General features: G+C 34.0%; 1 protein-coding gene across 1 annotated transcript; it reads right to left on the bottom strand.

Annotated features, from left to right (window-relative positions):
* Positions 1-8,728: 8,728 nt before the first annotated feature.
* LOC116128058 lies at positions 8,729-10,694 on the bottom strand. Its single transcript, XM_031413733.1, has 3 exons — positions 9,912-10,694; positions 9,601-9,798; positions 8,729-9,101 (listed from the first exon to the last, which is right to left on the bottom strand). Exons 1-3 carry the CDS (start codon positions 10,530-10,532, stop codon positions 8,811-8,813), a joined length of 1,110 nt encoding a protein of 369 aa, XP_031269593.1. The 5' UTR covers positions 10,533-10,694; the 3' UTR covers positions 8,729-8,810.
* Between the last annotated feature and the right edge of the window lie 11,262 nt (positions 10,695-21,956).

Raw genomic sequence — 21,956 nt, 5'->3', positions numbered from 1 at the left:
CCGATGAATTAGACTTTTTGGTGATAAACTCAAAATTACCTCTCACAGCAATAAGTTTTAGCTTCCTCACCACTTCCTCCTTGTTGTCAAATAAATATCCTATGTGCAAGTCCAATATCCATCAGTAAAAACATGAGGTGATTCACTACTACTTGCAATTGCCGCCTCTGAACCTACATAAAGGACCATAGTGTTCTCTTCCTCACAAACTACACCTTTTGCATAATCTGTATTTATAGGAATCTCTATATCTGCAGGAACATATTCGAGGTCCTCCTCGTCCACATTTTCATTTTGCCCTACATGACTAACCTCTTCTATAGTGTCCTCCTTACCACCCAAATCACCGCCTACTCTTCATTTTTCAACAAAGAAATCAATGTCCTCATAGTTAAAATTAAAACCAGCATTTTCCCCACCAACCTCCTCGTTATCCGCTTCCTTTGAACCAACATCCAATGGTTTATCCACAAAAGAAACCCTTAAAATCGGCCTCGAGCCCTTATCGCCCACATCAAGCATATATAACTTCACACTTTTATCCGACTTTAATACAACAGAGGGTACCTTATAATGTTCGAGAACTCTACTTAAAACATACTTCACAACTATATCACTATGTGAACAACTCAAATCACCTCTTCTAATTATTTCATTAATCAACTCATCAAAATTGATCTCTGTGGTCACAGCAATTGGTACAAATTTTTTGCTTTTCCCAATCCACTTCCAACAACTTTCTTCCTCCACCCACTCACCAAAATATTCAACACCCAAAACAATTTGTCCCATTCTAATAATAGCCAAGTACCTACAATCCAAGAAAAAAATTATTAACTGATATATTAAGGGTTGACAGATTTTAAAAAGCATCTATAGAGTCACTTAAGCGATGTGGTGTATCACTTAGGCGGTCCAGTATATCGCTTAAACGATCTTTTGCCATATACCTGATTGCTTAAGTGACTTGCTGCATTATAACAGACATACCAGATTGCTTAAGCGATATTCTAGATCACTTAAGCGATCCATCAGATCCAATATATATTTTCAGTCATCTCCACCTATGTAATACCCAAGATGTCAAAGGAGAACAAGATATGAGCCTTGGATCTTCAATTTGAAGGGTTTAAGGTAAGGATTAAAAAATTTAGTTTTGATGTGATTTGAAGATTTGAGGTAGATGTTGAGGTATAATGTTATATATGTAGGATTAAGGTGTAAAGGAAGTCATAGGCAAAGGATTTGTTGGAGGAAGTCTTTAAAAAGGTAAGGAAGAACCTCTCATGACTTTAGTGTTTATGCTAGGGTTTGTAGATTTTTATAAAACCTTAAATTAAGGCTTTAAGGCATAGAATTAGTTGATGGCAAGTGTAGTTGAACTCATTTATTCTACTTATTGCTTTGAATTCATTATACATGAAGTTATTACTCTTTATGTTTTACGAGTTGTTATGTTTGATTGAAGAAAATGAAGTGTGGATGCTGATTGTGGCAAAAATTATAGTATTGGAGGCCACATGGTGTTGAATGGTTGCTATTAGAAGTGTTGAGGTGTTGTTTGATGTGCAATAGGTAATATGAAAATTCGGATTTAGTGAGCTTAGGGGTTTTGTTAACCCTGCTNTGACAAGGCTCGGCGTCAACCCTACTTTCTCAGGCATAACAAAACCAGAATTTTTTAGTGGCTACTAATATCTCCATCAAACAGATAACTATACTTATTCCTCAAATTCAAAATAAAGATGATTACTGTGTATCGAATATCATTGGCGCATAAAGATGTCTGAGTATTGAAGATGAAAGTGAGGAAGAAGATGATGTAGAGATAACGAGGGTGTATCATTTGAGAGAAATTGAAGGAGAAAAGAGTAGGTAGATGATCCAAGTAGGAGTATGGATAGAAAACTATAAAAGCCGTGATGAAAGTGAAGGATATTTCATTTCTTGTCTCATTAGGAGAAGACATTGCAACAGCTCTTAAGGAATATGAAGCTTGATTTGGAATTAGTCCAGGGTGTTGGCTAATATTAAATAGGCTTAGATTATAATTAATCATGAAAAGTCTACATGCTATTGAAAATTTTATTAAAGTGGTAGAGAATTTCACTTAAACAAATGTACGGTGTCCATCATATGATTCACAATGCTAGCAAGAGATAAAACAGAGGCGTATGAGGTAAGAGACATGACAATGGGACAATTAGAACAGAGAAACATAGTGATAAGTTATCAAAATATTCACCAACAAGTTCAACACATCAAACATACAAGAAGAGTTAACATTTAATGAATGTGGTATAGTCGATTAGGTATGCTAACAAACATCTTGCTTGCAATTGATCCCGTCTGAAACATTATAATTTCAAATGTAATTAAGGTGAAATGTTGGAAAATTCATTTGGTCTTATAATAGATAACGCTATGAAGAAGTTGGATACAACCGTATTTCAGATTCTCACAAGAGGCTATATTGATCACACATGTTTTCATCAGTAATAGTTACTGAATGAACATCCAATGCTTTGATCTCCACCTTTTTGAGTTCATCATTGTTACTTACCTTGACTTCATGGAGTCTGTTAAGACCAAATAGCTCTAAGCTTTTAAAGCCTTTAGGTGATTCAATTGTCAGATACTCAGGCAATGGGCACCTAGCACAGAGATTCTCAATCATTTGATCATCTACATAAACATCCACTGGACAAAATTTTCTCAAAGACTGCACACCAATTCTTGGACTGGACAGATTACAGCCATAAAACTCCACAACTCCAACTCATTAATGGATTTTGCACAAAAAAAAATAAAAAATAAAAAATAAAAAAATAAAAAACAATTTGAGGCAAATTGTATCCTCCTCTGAAAATTGGAAATAGAAGTTTAAGCTCTTTGACATTACTTCCAATTGCAAAGCCAACACATCGATCTACTAATGCTACAAATTCTTGATCGTTCCAAAGACAAGACAAGCTAATCACGAGCTTCCTTAAACTTACCATCTCCATGTGACGGTTTAGTAAAGTTTGTTCCATACACTTCAACATCTCTTCTACCTGTCCAAAATAACCATGAGGGTGCGCTTGGTTAAACAAATATTGGATTATTGGAAATATTAGATTACTAGGAATGTTGGATTACTAGAAAGTTAGATTACCTTGAAGATTACTGCGAATCTTTAGGAAAATATATTTGGTTAGTTGGAATAAATTGGTAGCTATATTTTATTAATATGTTTGGTTGAGAGGAATAAATTGGCAGGTATATTATTTAAATTATTGAATTGTCTTCTAATTAAATATTATTATTTAGATTATTATTTGGATTATATAACCCCCCCTACATTTAAAAACATAGCAAAAACAACCCCATAATAAAAGTTTGGAAAATCAACAATGCACCCCCACAACCATTGCCAGCCGTTGGCAGTCGACAACCTAAAGATGCACAGAAGGCCAGAAAATGGCAACCGTGTGCCGATATGGCCATTTCTGGCCAAGCCATTTGCAGCCAGAGATCTAGCCGAAAATGGCCAGATCGTGACAGATCTGGTTGGAAAACGGCCAGATCTAGATCTGGTCGTTTTTGGCCAGATCTAGATCTGGTCGTTTCTGGTCAGATCTGTTACGATTTGGCCATTTCTGACCAGATATCTATTCAGAAATGGTCATATCAACACACGAAAGCCATTTTCAAGCCTTCCATGCGCCATTAGGTTGTCGGCTGCCGACGGCCAACAGTGGTTGGGTTGGTCATTGGTGGGGGTGGTGGCTTGGGTGGGCTAGAATTTCTTTTGAATTCATGGGTAATTTTGTCCAAAAAGTTAATTAATTAGAGTGAAATAGTCAAAGCTATATTCATGTAAATTAATTTAAAAGTAAGGGTATTATTGTCCTAAAATTTTGTTAATAAGGGATAGAACTGTTACAAAAAAAAGATTATCTTGGTAATCTTATAATATTTAAGAAAATAGAGGTAATCAGATTACCTCCAATATTACCAACAGTAACTACTATTGGTATTTGAAGATTACCGAAATCTTATATTACTTGACAACCAAACGTGATAATAAAATAATATAAGATGACATAACTCTAGTAATCCCACATAACCCCCAACCAAATGCCCCTTTACTTTTAAATTAATTTACATGAATATAGCTTTTATATTTCACCCCAAATAATTAACTTTTTGGACAAAATTACCTTTGAATCCAAAACAAATTGCAGACCACCCAAGCCACCACCCCCACCAACCCAGCCACTACTGGCCGCCAACAACCACCGTCGGCCTCAGATAGCTGACAACCTAACGGCGCATGGAAGGCCAGAAAATGGCCGTCATGTGCTGGTATGGCCATTTCCGGCCAAATATCTCGCCGAAAATGAACAGATCGTGATAGATCTGGCTAGAAAATAGCCATTTTTTGGCTTTTCATGTGCCGTTAGGTTGCTAGCTGTCGGCTAGCAGTGGCTGGATTGGTGGGGGTGCATTGTTGATTTTTCAAACTTTTATTATGGGGTTGTTTTTGCTAAGTTTTTAAATATAAGAGGGTTATAAATAATCCAAATAATAATCTAAATAACAATATTAAATAATAATATTTAATTAGAGGACAATTCAGTAATTTAAATAACATACCTGCCAATTTATTCCTCTCAACCAAACATATTAATAAAACATACTCAACAATTTATTCCAACTAACCAAACACATTTTCTTAAAGATTCCTAGTAATCTTCAAGGTAATCTAACTTTTCAGTAATCCAACATTCCCTAAACCAAACACACCCTAAGCGTATTATTGTCCTAAAATTTTATTAATAAGGGATAAAATTGTAACAAAAAAAAAAAAAAAGATTACTTTAGCAATCTTACAATACCTCTAAAATAGAGGTAATCAGATTACCTCCATATTACCAACAGTAACTATATTGGTATTTGAAATTATCGGAATCTTATATTACTTGCCACCCACACGTGATAATCAGTATATAAACACATAACCCCTATAATCCCACATAACCCCATCCAAATGCCCTCTAAGTGTGATCACTAATTACCAAAATCGGACATGTATGCCATATTTCTTTCCATCTTTTAGACAATAGTAGAATCGAACAGCTTGTTTCAGTGACACGAATGACAAAATATGGTGCAAGATTGAATCCGGCAAGGCCGATATTCTATCAAGATTATCAATTCTCTTCTCCATCACATCACAGCCTGAGTAGCCTATAGAATAAACAAGTTTATGAAATACTATTAGAAGACAATTTATTTTAAATGATTCCGAGGTTGAATAAATTTAAACACTAAGAGCTACGGTCACATGGTTAACAGAAAAGAAATGCACCTACACATAAAAGAAAAACAAAGTCTTCCTAACTAAAAACGTCATCTTCGGCGAAAATTTTAAGGGTAAAGAAAAGCCATTGTTGTATTCTGTAAGTACATGATACTCAAACATAAAAAATATAGAAAGATTAAGAAAGAAATTTAAATTGAAGTAAAGAAAGCACCTTTTTCGCCCAATCCAAACGATTTCCCAAATGGGTCCAAGAAGCTTTTACATTTGAGGGGTTGAAGATTCTTGGGCTTAGGGCCAGGGTCCTCAGGATGGAATTTCTTTAGTCTTAGAGGAAATTGACCCGCCTAGTGCTTAATAAGAGGAAAAGAGGTGTTACAGAAACGACGTCGGACAAGAGGAAGGAATAAGTTGTGCAGCCATTTTTGTTTTGAAAACTGCGTGATATCAAGTGCATCAATGCACGTGCACCGCATCACATAATTAATGAAATAAAAATACACTTATAACTTAGTTACACAATTCTAATGTAATAGCAGAATTGACTCTATCACATTAACTGATGACTTTAACTAAATATAAACAATCGTTCCTTAAAGACGAACGATTGTTCTTTATTAAGGAATGACTATTTGAAACGATTGTTCATTTATAAAGAACAATAATTTCTTATAAAAGAATGACTATTCGTATTTAGTCAAAGTCATTTTGTGCTTTGGGTATGGTCAGAGTTGACAGTTGTCAATTCAGCTGTCACGTTAAGATTGTAAGAGAATGTTGTGAGATTGAGTTATGAATATAGTATTACTCTTAATGAAAGGTGAAACGGTTAATAAGCAACTCACTTTCATCTCATGTTGTCATAGATACAAATTCTATTCAATTTGTTCTGGTACCACTTTCAGGGATGGATGAACATTTATTTCAATATCCTATGGTAATTGGATGCATCCAAATTTCAATCTTGAAATTCCTGACAAAGGGATGGTCATATTATCATAAAAGTTGAATACAACAAACATTAGTTCTTCATGAAAAAGAAGTGATCCAACCACCCCTTGCACTAAAGCTACCTTGTTATGACTTAATTTCAGTCACTAGCCTTGCCTTTGTGTCACCAATAATACTTTGCGTATTAACGGATTTTATTAACCAGTGTACTAACCTTTGTTAAAATCACATATGGTACCCATACTATGTGTATAGTACTTGTACTATGCTTTAGGTTAGTATACTGGTTAGTAAAATCTGTTAGTACCCATAGCATTACCCGTGTGTCACAGGCCTAGAGTTTTCATGCAACGTAACAGTCTATGCAACTCTCTAACATCATACTTAAGAGGGGTAAGCCTACACGTATGTCATTCATCGACTTGAGGTCTACTGCTTTCGTCTTGTCATGGACTCATTATGGAAGCGGCTCCAACTCTCGACCAGTTTGTACATGGATGGCCCAATCCCTTCTTCATCATCGACTATGAAAAACAACTCCTAACGGTTCTTGCACTCCCCTTTCATGGAGTATCTCCTTCTTGAAAAGTCTTTTAAAGTATTGCCAATATGCCAAAAAGAAACACGTGACGTCTCAACTATCACATCACATGTGAATGCTTTGCAAAACTCTTTTACCTCATACATTTACCACACTTGTTGCTTTTGTCACGACATTACAGCATAAGGTCGTGACAATTTGACACCCCCTTCTTTTAACTTTGGTTATAACCAATTCCCATAGTGTGTGTGACAAGCTATGTGTAGAAGGCTTTAAGAACAAATTTATTGTCATACCACTGATTGACAATTACTAAATGTAGTATTTATATCAAAAGATTATATGTAAAAGTAATGACAAAACATGATTAAAAGCAAATAAGGTAAAAGCAAATAAGGCAGTAATAAAATTCACATAATAATTTGACAAAAAGTGTTGCCATTGATGAGTATAGCAATACAGTACTGCTAGGTTTACAATCCAATCTTATAACATTTCCTCACAATCTCCGACGTGACAACTCGTAATTGGTTAGCTCTCAAATGGGCAAGTATGACTAATAGCAAGCAAGTGAGATCCATTTACGAACTATCAATTATAAGTTGTCACATCATGGATTGTGAAAGATTATTGTAAGATTGAGTTATTGACTTAACATTACTCATAGCAATAACTCAATCAAAATTACCAACAAAAATCTACTTGTTAATTGTCAACTTTCTAGCTGGTTTCCCACCCCCCCAAAAAAAAAAAAAAAAAAAAACTTAAAATGAGTGGCTAAAACCCTAAGTGGGGTCCTAAAAACACATGGCCAAGTCACCAAGTCCTTGATGTTCGTCTTGTTTTAATGTTTAGGTTACAAACATATCCACCTCCACCACCATCGAGACAACTCCCCCACAAACACCATTTCACAAGGTTGACCCCACCAACAACATATAAATTACCCCAACAAAAATCCAGTAAAAATATCTACTCTTTTTATTCAATTTTATATACCCATTTTAGGATTAGGAATTTGATATCTTGCCAATTCTTTTATCTTTTGTATTTTATTTGAAAGGCCATCAAAATCTATTGCATTTAAGTTTTAACTGAGATTTTACAAAGCTTTGTTACTTTTGTATACAAGGAATTAAAAAAACTGATTCTTTGAGGTTTGATGTAATAACAAAAATTTCCTTCTGAATGATATTCAATACACCTCAGTTTATAAAGACAATTATCTTTGTTTAAATAATACCATATGATCAAACAGTGAACAATTATGGGAAAAATCCGATGATTTTATGCCATCATAGTACGCTCCGGAATAGTATTATTTTCATATCAACCATCGAAGAAATCCAACAGTCTCACAATAAACAAACATCAGAGAATCCAATGATCGAAATGCCATAACGTTCCCCTAATAACATATAAGTTTCCTGATTCTAGTCAATCTCTCAACATGCTATTAACATAAAGATTGCTAACCAGAAGATGTTAGAACGCCAGGGCAAGCAAAATTATATCACAAGCTACTGCTACATACAACATACGTCAAACTGATTTGCCTTCATGAAAATATAACTCGAAAACTGATACCTATTGAAAGTTACCCAATGTTACATGAGAATTCGATAATGAAACCAGAATTTCTTAGTTGCTACTGATATCAAACAGATAACTATTTATCTCCATCAAACAGATAACTAAACTTATTCCTCAAATTCAAATGAAGATTATTAAGCTCATCNGATATGCCATGACGTTCCCCTAATAACATATAAGTTTCCTGATTCTAGTCAATCTCTCAACACGCTATTAACATAAAAAATTGTTAATCAGAAGATGTTAAAACGCCAGGGCAAGCAATATAGTCACATCAGTAAAATTATATCATAAGCTACTGCTACATACAATCTACGTCAAACTGATTTGCCTTAATGAAAGTTTAAGTCAAAAAACTGATACCTATTCAAAGTTACCCAACGTTACACAAGAATTCGATAATGAAACAAGAATTTCTTAGCTGCTATTGACATCAAACAGATAACTAAACTTTTCCCTCAAATTCAAATCAAGATGATTAAGCTCCTCCCAGATATTGTCATGAAAATAGAAACTTTCTCCATAAGTATGCATCTCCAAGGTCTTCCTCTCTAAAGAGAACCTGTCTACAGAAGCAGGCTGAGAAAAAAATGTCGCAGTATGTTCAATCTTAACTCCCTTGAGACAATTCTGCCAACATGAAATGGGAAGGGATTGGCAACAACTAGGAGTCTTTCCTTCGTGAATAAGCTGCTCCTTGTATGAGAACTGAAACAAAAATCAATGGCAATAAACAATAGTTCTTATCCACATAAAGGACATTGTCTTAGGATCCAATTTAATTTTCCCATTTTCTTCTCGATAGGAAACAGAAAAGAATTTAATTACTGATCAGTAGGTTATTAATCCTCATTCAGCTGAACCACTGATGACAAATATTCCAAAAATAAAAAATTCATCCTAACTCTACCTAAAAGTAAATAGTGAATTTTTTTTTTTTTTTTTTTTTTTTTTTTTTTTTNAGTACATAATGCATAGTTAGAATATGTTGATTTCAAAAACTAGAATTTTATTATCTAAATTAACTATCATTTATGTTTTGATTTATCACATCAAGAGCTACTATTTGCGAGAACCTTTACCTCCTTTAACATGAAAGGCATAAACATAGTAAAACAAACAAAAATGGTTATTCAATCAAAATCTCCTAACAGAACCTCACAGCATATACCAAGTCTTGAATTCGTAAATGTAATACATCCGGTACCTGAAAAGAATACTTATGACTGTCACCTAAGTGAAAACTCATCGATATAGTCTCTATATGAGGTGAAAGCCAGAGCAAGCTGTCCACTAGGTCGGGAATTGTAAAATCAAACAGATCATCTATTTTGAGGTTCAAATGTTTGACACCGCATAAAGGGGGATGTAAGATTTGCCGCCATTCTCTAGGAACAATGAAAACCTTCACAAAAGCAATATATATACATATATATATTAGTAAGAAAAGAAAAGAAAAGAAAAGAAATTTTGATTAAAAGCATATTTAAAAAAAGAGATTAGTAAATATAGACGTACCGCACCCGTGCAATGTTGCAAATTTAGCACTTCAGAACACCGATTAAAGTTCGCAAGAAGTTCAACATACTTAACTAAAACCTGAATATCAACCTGAATATCATCATCATTACCACAGACGTAGAGATCAGTTTCTGACAAAGCCATAGCATTTAAGGTAAAGGATATTGGATGACCCGAAAATTTGAATATGCTTAAATTAGGAGTCTCAAGCTTTACTTCAACCAAATCAGATCCATTGATGACCAATTCCTTAAGACTAGGACTTGAAATTTTGATACTCCTTAGCTCATCACAAGAAGTTATGCTTAAGAACTGGAGCAGTGAAAAATCTGAAATTACACTACACAACCAATCATCCTTTATTGAAAGCTCTGATAATAGTAAGAATTTCAGATTCTTACAAGAGGCTACATTGATCACACATGTTTTCATATCAGTAATAGTTACTGAATGAACATTCAATGCATTGATCTCCACCTTTTCGAGTTCATCATTGTTGCTTATCTTGATTTCATGGAGCTCGCTAAGACCAAATAGCTCTAGGCTTTTAAAGCCTTCAGATGATTCAATTGTCAGATACTCAATCAATGGGCACCTAGCAAAGAGATTCTCAATCATTTGATCATCTGCATAAACACCCACCAGACACAATTTTCTCAAAGACAACTGCACACCAATTCTTGGACGGGACAGATTACAGCGATACAACTCTAACACATTAATTGATTTTGCACAAAAAACAATTTGAGGCAAATTGTATCCTACCCTGAAAATTGGAAATCGAAGTCCAAGCTCATTGACATTACTTCCAATTGCAAAGCAAACACATCGATCTACCAATGCTGCAAATTCATCATCCCAAAAGAACAACAAGCTAATCATGAGCTTCGTTAAACTTATCATCTCCATGTGACGGTTTAGTAAAGTTTGTTCCATACACTTCAACACCTCTTTTGCCCTTGCAAAACGATCGCGAGTCTGATCATCATCAAGTACTAATATCGGACATGTATGCCATGTTTCTTTCCAGCTTTTAGACAATACACTAGTTCGAACAGCTTGTTTCGGTGACACGAATGACAAAATATGGTGCAATATTTCATCCGGCAATGCCGATATTCTGTCAAGATTATCAATTCTGTTTTCCATCGAATCACACCCAGAGTAGCCTATAGAATAAACAAGTTTATGAAACACTATTAGAAGACAACTTATTTTACATAATCCTGAGGTTGAACAAATTTCAACATTTAAGCTACAGTCCCATGGTTAACTAAAAAGAAATGCACCCACACAGAAAAGAAAAACAAAGTCTTCCTAACTAAAAACCTCATCTTCAGCGAAAATTTTATGGGGAAAAAAAGGCCATTGCTGTACTCTGTAAGTACATGATATCAAAAATTAAAAAAACAAAAAACAAAAAGATTAAGAAAGAAATCGATATTGAAGTAAAGAAAGCACCTTTTTCACCCAAACAAGCGATTTCCCAAATGGGTCCAAGAAGGTTTTACTTACATTTGAGAGGTTGCAGATTCTTGTTTCTTAGGCTTAGGGTTACGGTTTTTAGGAGGGAAATAAAAATACAAAAAGATTAAGAAAGGAATCGATATTGAAGTAAAGAAAGCACCTTTTCACCCAAACAAGTGATTTCCCAAATGGGTCCAAGAAGGTTTTACTTACATTTGAGAGGTTGCAGATTCTTGTTTCTTAGGCTTAGTGTTACGGTTCGTAGGAGGGAATTTTTTAGTCTAGTAGAAATTGACCCGCCAACTGCATAACAGGAGGAGGAGAGGTGTTATAAAAACGATATCAGAAAAACGGAAAGAGTAAGTTGAACGGGCATTTCAAGCAGAGGACAATACAGTAATATAATTTTTATTTTGTTTATTTTACATATGCAATAAATAGATCCCGTTTGTTCAATTACGAACTGATTAGTTGCGAGTTATCACGTTAGAATTATGATAGAAAATTTATATGATTGGATTGTGAGCAAATTTTTATCCCTTAAGTATATCAATGTAATGCATCACACAAAAATTAATGATAGGTGAATTATGTACATATCATAGAAGTCGTATCCAATAAACATTAGCTGTACCTAAAAAAGAAGTGATTCAGCCTATAAACCTTGAACACCCTATCCTACAAACCCAAAAGACTAAGTAAGTCATAATGTTATTGTAATAGATAGAAAATAAATAAACCTCTTTGACCGTTAAACCAATCCCTTAAAATTTTCCTTTTAGCTTTGGTTATGACCAATTCTCATAATGTATGCAATGTGTAAAAGATTTAAGAATAAATTTATTGTCATACGACTGTTTGACAATTACTAAAGATATTATTTTATATCAAAAGATTATTGGTAAAAGTAATGATAAAACATGATTAAAAGCAAATAAGGGCACTAACAAGACTTGCAAAATAAGTTGACAAGGGTGTGAAAGGTAGTAGTGTTGTGTTTAGTGTTGCCATTGGTAAGTATAGCAATAACTCAATCAAAATTACCAACAGACATCCACTTCTTGTTTAATGTCAACTGCTTGGGAGATGTGATTGCCTCTCTTGCTCAAAAGAATTCTCATGTTCCCTATAGAAACATTAAACTTACTCAAATAGAGCAAACTCGTTCCAGGCTATTGGGGCTTTTGAAGTAAGGAGGTCATTGAGTCTTTTGGTGGTAGAAAGTTGGATTTTGGTAATTAGGATCAATCGGAATTTGAATTGTAAGGCGCGGCTGTGCAAACTCTAATCGTTCGATTGTCGGCGATTAGCAGGGTGAGAGTAGGGTTTGAAAGGTTATGGTGAGTGATGATCGAGAAAGAGAATGGTGATGGTGTGGAGTCACAAACAAAATATAAATTTGAGTAGTAAAATGGTATTTTGAAAATTTGTGGATGGGAAATTGTCATTAAGCTATTATTTGGACAGGAAAAAGTCGTTTATTCGAAAAAGAATTGATCCAAATGCACCTTAGAATAAGGCTATACCTTATTATGACTTCATTTTAGTTACTAGTCTTGCCTTTAGCACCACCCTTTCTTTTAACTTTGGTTATAATCAATTCCCATAATGTAACATGCGATGTGTAAAAAGGCTTAAAGAACAAATTTATTGGCATATAACCACCACTGGATGAAGTGATAGTAAAAAGAGCAAAAGAGGATCTAACTTGATCTTCTAAATTCGAGTCTCCATTATGGTAAAAGAACAAAATATAGAAGATTTAACATGGTCTCTCGAGTTCAAGTCCCCACAAACCCTAATAGGGTGGCAACTAGTTGAGTTCAAGTCCCTACAAACCCTAATAAGGGTGGCAACTGAGCCTTGTACCCAAAGACGATAATTTCAGAGTCCCAAAAGATTAATTGAGATGCATACAAGTTGGATCGAACACACTCGGTGATAAAATAAATAAATAAATAAATAAAGATAAGTTGACAAAAAAAAAAAAAAAAAGGACAGAATAGTCATTTTATATGAATTTTGTAAAATTTTTATCTGTTTATATGTCTAATTGTATGACTCGGTTGTAAGTATAGCATTATTGTAAAACACCACACCAAGAAACCTAGTCACACCGGTACAATTATATTACAAGCTACTGCCACATACAATATACGTCAAACTGATTTGCCTTCACAAAAGTTTAAGTTGAAAACTGATGCCTATTCAAAGCTACCCAACATTACATGAGAATTCGATAATGAAACCAGAATTTCTTAGTCGCTTCTGATATCTCCATCAAACAGTAACTATACTTATTCCTCAAATTCAAATAAAGATACTGTCGTGAAAATAGAACCTTTCTACGGAAGTACGCATCTCCAAGGTCTTCTTCTCAAAAGAGAACCTGTCTACAGAAGCAGGCAGACCGATAAGTGTCCAAGTATGTTCAATCATAACTCCCTTGAGACAATTCTCCCAACATGAGACGGGAAGGGATTGGCAACAACTAGCAGTCTCTCCTTCGTGAGTAAGCTGCTCCCTGTATAAGAACGGAAACAAAAATCAATGGCAATAAACAATAGTCCTTATCCACAAAAAGGACGTTATCTTAGTATCCAATTTCTTTATCCCATTTTCTTCTGGAGAGGAAACAGAAAAGAATTCAATTACTGTCATATTTACAGTACATAATGCATAATTAGAATATGTTGATTTCAAAAAGTAGCATCTGATTATCTAAATTAACTATCATTTATGTTTTGATTTATCACATCAAGATCTACTATTTGAGAAAACCTTTACCTCCTTTAACATGAAAGGCATAAACATAGCAAAACAAACAAAAATCGTTAATCAACCAAAATCTCCTAATAGAACCTCACAGCATATACCAAGTCTTGAGTTCGTTAATGTAATATATCTGGTAACTGAAAAGAATACTTATGAATGTGAACTAAATGAAAACTCATCGATATAGTCTGTATATGAGGTGAAAGCCAGAGCAAGCCCACCACTGGTTCTGGAATTCTAAAATCCAAAAGATCACCATCTATTTGGAGGTTCAAATGTTTGACAGCGCATAAAGGGGGATGCAAGATTTGCCTTCATTCTCTAGGAACAATGATAATCTTCACACACACACCAAAATAATAATAATAATAAAAATATGAGAAGGGGGGGGAGGGAGGAGGAGTTAGAGCTTCAAAAATATGATGACAAATTACACATAAAAAAAAAAAAAAAAAAAATTTATTAAAAGCATATTTAATAACAGATATTAGTAAATATATACCTACCGCACCCATGCGATGTTGCAAATTAAGCACTTTAGAACACTGCTTAAAGTTTGAAAGAAGTTCAATATACTTAACTAAATCCTGAATATCACAATAACCATAGACGTAGAGATCAGTTTCTGACAAAGCCATAGCATTTGAAATAAAGGATATTGGATGACCCCTAAATTTGAATATACTTAAATTAGGAGTCTCAAGCTTTACGTCAACCAAATCAGATCCATTGATGATCAATTCCTTAAGACTAGGATTTGATACTCCTTAACATATGACAATTAGTTATGCTTAAGAACTGGAGGAGCAAAAAATCTGAGATTACATTACATAACCAATCATCTGTTATTGAAAGCTCCGATAATAATAAGCATTTCAGATTCTCACAAGAGGCTACATTGATCATACATGTTTTCATATCAGTAATAGTTACTGAATGAACATTCAGTGCTTTGATCTCCACCTTTTTGACTTCATCATTATTACTTATCTTGACTTCACGGAGTTTGCCAAGACTAAATAGCTCTAGGCTTTTAAAGCCTTTAGATGATTCAATTGTCAGATACTCAATCAATGGCCACCTAGCAAAAAGGTTCTCAATCATTTGATCATCTACATAAACATCCACCAGACACAATTTTCTCAAAGACTGCACACCAATTCTTGGACAGGACAGATTACAGCCATACAACTCTAACTCTATTAATGGATTTTGCACAAAAAAACAATTTGAGGCAAATTGTATCATCCCCTGAAAATTAGAAATAGAAGTTTAAGCTCTTTGACATTACTCCCAATTGCAAAGCAAACACATCGATCTACCAATGCTGCAAATCCTTGATCGTTCCAAAACAAGACAAGCGAATCATGAGCTTCCTTAAACTTACCACCTCCATGCGGCATACTAATAAGACTACAAAATAAGTTGACAAAAGTGTTGCCATTAGTGAGTATAGCAATACAATACTACTAGGTTTACAACTTAATTCACAATCTTCTCTCACAATCTCCAAAGTAACAGTTGTAATTAGTTAGTTGGCAAATGGGCAGCATGATTTATAGCAAGCAGCGCGAGACTCATTGCGAATTGACCAATTACTAGCTGCCACATTGAGGATTGTGAGAGAGAATAATGAGATTGGCATGGACTAGCATTACTCATAGCAATAACTTAATCAAAATTACCAAAAAAAAAATCTCATTGTATAATGCAACTTTCTAGCTAGGTTCCCAAAAAAAAAAAAAAAAAAAAAAACAAAAAAAAAAAAAAAAAAAAAAAAAAACCCTCAAATGATTGGCCAAACCTAAGTCGGTCCTAAAAACACATGGCCAAATCTCCAAGTCCTTGATGGTTGTCTTGTTATGTTTTAGATCGCAAAAATTATCCACCTCTCCTCACCACACCACCACCGAGGCACTCCCACCTCAACACAAATTCACAAGGTTGACTCATCAACAACAGATAAAATACCCCAACAAAAATAATAAAATATCTACTCTTTTTATCGATTAATTTTCCACTTTAGGATTAGGATTTGAATTTGCTACTTCTAATTCACTATTTCCTCCTTGTATCTTGCCAATTTTTTTGTATTTTATTTGAAAGGCCATAAAAAATCTATTGCATTTAAGTTTTAAATTAGATTTTACAAAGTTCTGTTACTTTATAAGGAATTAAAAAAAAAAAAACTCGAATCTTGAGGTTTGATGTAATAAAAAAAAATTTCCCTATCATGAATGAAGTGAAAGTAGGTTATTATATAATCCTTCTCAATGTTAGTCAATATATCGGTTAAGACAATTATCTTTGTTTAAACAATACCATATGATCAAACAGTGAACAATTGTGTGAAAAAATCCGAGGATTTTATGCCTCATAATTCGCTTTGGGATTACTATTTTTGTATCAACCATCGAAGAATCCAATGGTCTCGCAAAAACGACACCAAAGAATACAATGATTAATATGAGATAACATTCCCTAATATGTTCTTGATTCTAGTCAATGTGCTCAACATGCTATTAACAAAAAGATAGTAGTAAATATTAAAGATTCGAAAAAGATGTTAAAAAGCAGGCAAGCATCCTAATCACATCAGTACAATTATATTATAAGCTACTGCTACATACAAATACGTCAAAACTATTTGCCTAACGAAAGTTTTGAGAAATCCAGCGGTCTCACAATAAACGACCATCGGAGAATCCAATGATGATGTAATGCCATGACGTTCCTAATAACATATAAGTTTCTGATTCTAGACAATCTCTCAACACGCTATTAAACTAAAAAATTGTTAATCAGAAGATGTTATTAGAAGCTACATGCTACATACAATATACATAAACTAATTTGCCTAAACGAAAGTTTATGAAGAAATCCAACGGTCTCACAATAAACAACCATCGGAGAATCCAATGACGATATGCCATGACGTTCCCCTAATACATATAAGTTTCTGATTCTAGTCAATCTCTCAACACGCTATAACATAAAAAATTGTTAATCAGAAGATGTTAAAACGCCAGGGCAAGCAATATAGTCACATCAGTAAAATTATATCATAAGCTACTGCTACAACAATCTACGTCAAACTGATTGCCTTAATGAAAGTTTAAGTCAAAAAAACTGATACCTATTCAAAGTTACCCAACGTACACAGAATCGATAATGAAACAAGAATTTCTTAGCTGCTATTGACATCAAAAAGATAACTAAACTTTTCCCTCAAATTCAAATCAAGATGATTAAGCTCCTCCCAGATATTGTCATGAAAATAGAAAATTTCTCCATAAGTATGCATCTCCAAGTCTTCTCTCTAAAGAGAACCTGTCTACAGAAGAAGGCGTGAGAAAAATGTCGCAGTATGTCAATCTTAACTCCCTTGAGACAATTCTGCCAACATGAATGGGAAGGGATTGGCAACAACTAGGAGTCTTTCCTTCGTGAATAAGCTGCTCCTTGTATGGAGAACTGAAACAAAAATCAATGGCAATAAACAATATCTTATACACATAAAGGACATTGTCTTAGGATCCAATTTAATTTCCCATTTTCTTCTCGATAGGAAACGAAAAGAATTAATTACGGATCAGTAGGGTTATAATCCTATCAGCTGAACCACTGAGACAAAACTATTCAAAAATAAAAAATTCATCCTACTCTACTAAAAGTAAATAGTGAATTTTTTTTTTTTTTTTTTTTTTTTTTTTTTTCTTTCAAAGGCAAATGGAACAAATAATTAAGCAAAATTCCTAACCCCACCTTAAAGTACATAATGCATAGTAGAATATGTGATTTCAAAAACTAGAATTTTATTATCTAATTAACTATACATTATGTTTTGATTTATCACATCAAGAGCTATATTTGCGAGAACCTTTACCTCCTTTAACATGAAAGGCATAAACATAGTAAACAAAACAAAAAATGGTTATTCAATCAAAATCTATAACAGAACCTCACAGCATATACCAAGTCTTGAATTCGTAATGTAATCACTCCGTACCTGAAAAGAATACTTATGATGTCACCTAAGTGAAAACACCATCATATAGTTCTATATGAGGTGAAAGCCAGAGCAAGTGTCACTAGGTCGGGAATTGTAAAATCAAACAACATCATCTATTTTGAGGTTCAAAGTTTGACACCGCATAAAGGGGGATGTAAGATTTGCCGCATTCTCTAGAACAATGAAAAACCTTCACAAAAGCAATTATATACATAATATATTAGTAAGAAAAGAAAAGCACAAGAAAAGAAATTTGATTTTAAAAGCATATTTAAAAAAGAGATTAGTAAATATAGACGTACCGCACCGTGCAATGTTGCAAAATTAGCAATTCAGAACACCGATAAAGTTCGCAAGAAGTTCAACATACTTAACTAAAAACCTGATCACACCTGAATCATCATCATCATTACCACAGACGTAGGATCAGTTCTGCACAAGCCCTAGCATTTAAGGTAAAGGATATTGGATGACCCGAAAATTTGAATATGCTTAAATTAGGAGTCTCAAGCTTTACTTCAAACCAATCAGATCCCTGGATGACCAATTCCTTAAGACTAGGACTTGAAATTTTGATACTCTTAGTCTCATCACAAGAAGTTATGCTTAAGAACGGGAGCAGTGAAAAATCTGAAATTATCACTACACCAACCATCATCCTTTATTGAAAGCTCTGAAATAGTAATGAATTTCAGATTCTTACAAGAGGTACATTGATCAACATGTTTTCCATCAGTAATAGTTACTGAATGAACATTCAATGCATTGATCTCCACCTTTTCGAGTTCATCAGTGGTGCTTATCTTGATTTCATGGAGCTCGCAGACCAAATAGCTCTAGGCTTTTAAAGCCTTCAGATGCATTCAATTGTCAGATACTCACATCAATGGGCACCTAGCAAAGGATTCTCAATCATTTGATCATCTGCATAAACACCCACCAGACACACAATTTTCCATGAGAAACTGCCACACCAATTCTTGGACGGGACAGATTACGCGATAACAACTCTAACACATTAATTGATTTTGCACAAAAAACATTTGAGGCAAATTGTATCCTACCCTAAAATTGGAAATCGAAGTCCAAGTATTGACATTACTTCCACTTGCAAAGCAAAAACATCGATCTAACAATGCGCAAATTCATATCCAAAAGAACAACAGGCTAATCATGAGCTTCGTTAACTTATCATCTCCATGTGACGGTTTAGTAAAGTTGTTCCCTACACTTCAACAACCTCTTTTGCCTTGCAAATCGATCGCGAGTCTGATCATCATCAAGTACTAATATCGGACATGTATGCCATGTTTCTTTCCAGCGCTTTAGACAATACACTAGTTCGAAACAGCTTGTTTCGGTGAACGAATGAAATAATATGGTGCAATATTTCATCCGGCAATGCGATATTCTGTCAAGAGATCAATTCTGTTTTCATCGAATTCACACCAGAGTAGCCTATAGAAATAACAAGTTTATGAAATACTATTAGAAGACAACTATTTTACATAATCCTGAGATTGAACAAATTCAACATTAAGCTACAGTCCATGGTTAACCTAAAAAGAAATTCACCCACACAGAAAAGAAAAAACAAAGTCTTTAAGTAAAAACTTCATCTTCAACGAAAAAATTTATGGGGAAAAAGAGCCATTGCTGTACTCTGTAAGTACATGATATCAAAAATTAAAAAAAACACAAAAAACAAAAGATTTGAAGAAAGAAATCGATAGTGAAGTAAAGAAAGCACTTTTTCACCCAAACAAGCGATTTTTCCAAATGGGTCCAAGAAGGTTTTACTTACATTTGAGAGGTTTGCAGATTCTTGTTCTTAGCTTAGGGTTACGGTTTTAGGAGGGAAATAAATACTACAAAAAGATAAGAAGAAATCGTATATGTGAAGTAAAAAGAAAGCACCTTTTCACCCAAACAGTGATTTCCCAAAGGGTCCAAGAAGGTTTACTACATTTGAGGGTTGCAGATTCTTGTTTCTTAGGCTTAGTGTTACGGTTCGTAGGAGGGAATTTTTTAGTCTAGTAGAAATTGACGCCACACTGCATAACAAGAGGAGGAGAGGTGTTATCTAAACGATATCAGAAAAAACGCGAATGAGTAAGTTTGAACGGGCATTCAAGCAGAGGACAATACGTAATATAATTTTTTTTTTTTTTTTATTTTGCTTATTTTACATATGCAATAATATGATCCCGTTGTCTAATTGCGAACTGAATAGTTACGAGTTTCATGTTAGAATTTATGAAAGAAAATTTTATTGATTGGATTGTGAGAATTTTATCCCTTAAGTATATCAATGTAATGCACACAACAAATTAATGATAGGTGAATTATGTACATATCTAGAAGTCGTATCCAATAAACATTAGCTGTACCTAAACACCAAAGAAGTGATTCAGCCTATAAACCACATCCTTCCACCCTACACAAACCCAAAGACTAAGTAAGTCTAATGGTAGTGTAATCGATGAAAATAAATAACCTCTTGACCGTTAAAACCAATCCCTTAAATTTTCCTTTTGCTTTGGTTATGACAATTCTCATAATGTATGCAATGTGTAAAAGATTAAGAATAAATTTATTGTATACGACTGTTTGACAATACTAAAGATATTATTTTATATCAAAGATTATTGGTAAAAGTAATGATAAAACATGATTAAAAGCAAATAAGGGCACTAAACAAGACTTGCAAAATAAGTTGACAAGGGTGTGAAAGGTATTAGGTGTTGTGTTTAGTGTTGCCATTGGTAAGTGATAGCAATAACTCAATCAAAAATTACCAACAACATCCACTTCTTGTTTAATGTCAACTGCTTGGGAGATGTGATTGCCTCTCTTGCTCAAAAGAATTCTCATGTTCCCTATAGAAAACATTAAACTTAATAAATAGAGAAAACTCGTTAGGCTATTGGGGCTTTTGAAGTAAGGGGTCATTGAGTCTTGTTGAGGAAAAGTTGGATTTGTGTAATTAGGATCAATCGAATTGCATTGTAAGCGCGGATGTGCAAACTTAATCTTCGGTGAGTTGTGCGATTAGAGGGTTTGAGAGTAGGGTGTTTGAAAGGTTATGGTGAGGATGACGAGAAAGAGAATGGTGATGGTGTGGAGTCACAACAAATATAAATTTGAGTAGAAAATGGATTTTTTGAAAATTTGTGGATGGGAAATTGTCATTAAGTATTATTTGGACAGGAAAAAGTCGTTTACTTCGAAAAAGAGTGATCCAAATGCACTTTAAATAAGGCCTAATCTTATATGACTTCATTTTAGTTACTAGTTTGCCTTTAGCACCACCCTTCTTTTAACTTTGGTATTAATCAATTCCATATGTAACATGCGATGTGTAAAAAGGCTTAAAGAACAAAATTTATTGGCATATAAACACCACTGGATGAAGTGATAGTAAAAGAGCAAAAAGAGGATCTAACTTGAAGATCCTGCGTGATATTTTATATGCATGTTTTGGATATTATTATTATTATCCTTACACAGATTTTTCTAAATACAACTTGTTCTCCAGACATGTATCCTTGGGATTCTCATTGAGGGATATTCAGAGGATACCTGACTGGAGGGGGGTTTACAACCTATAATCGGTGCTACCACCCCCAACTACCCACAATGCAAGAAAATAATCAACAAATTTCACTTATTTCTACTTGCATTACATCAAATACAACCCAACGACCTAAACCACTATATCAAAACCATAACCCAAACCCAATCCATTATTAAATCTTTGTAAATCGAAATATAAAATGTAAAGAGGA

The sequence above is a fragment of the Pistacia vera genome, unplaced genomic scaffold, assembly GCF_008641045.1.
Source record: "Pistacia vera cultivar Batoury unplaced genomic scaffold, PisVer_v2 Contig196, whole genome shotgun sequence".
Taxonomy (NCBI): Eukaryota; Viridiplantae; Streptophyta; class Magnoliopsida; order Sapindales; family Anacardiaceae; genus Pistacia; species Pistacia vera.
The sequence above is the reverse complement of the archived record's forward strand: the minus strand, read 5'-3'. Positions and strand labels throughout refer to the sequence as shown.

Bases quoted from the DNA above. Each gene is read 5' to 3' on its own strand.
- LOC116128058 (XM_031413733.1), bottom strand. From the start codon at position 10,532: ATGATTGAGAATCTCTTTGCTAGGTGCCCATTGATTGAGTATCTGACA. The intron at 9,799-9,911 runs GTACGTCTATAT...GCTTTTGTGAAG, and splicing joins TGCAACATTGCACGGGTGCG to GTTTTCATTGTTCCTAGAGA. The intron at 9,102-9,600 runs GTACCGGATGTA...TTTTTGTTTCAG, and splicing joins GTCATAAGTATTCTTTTCAG to TTCTCATACAAGGAGCAGCT.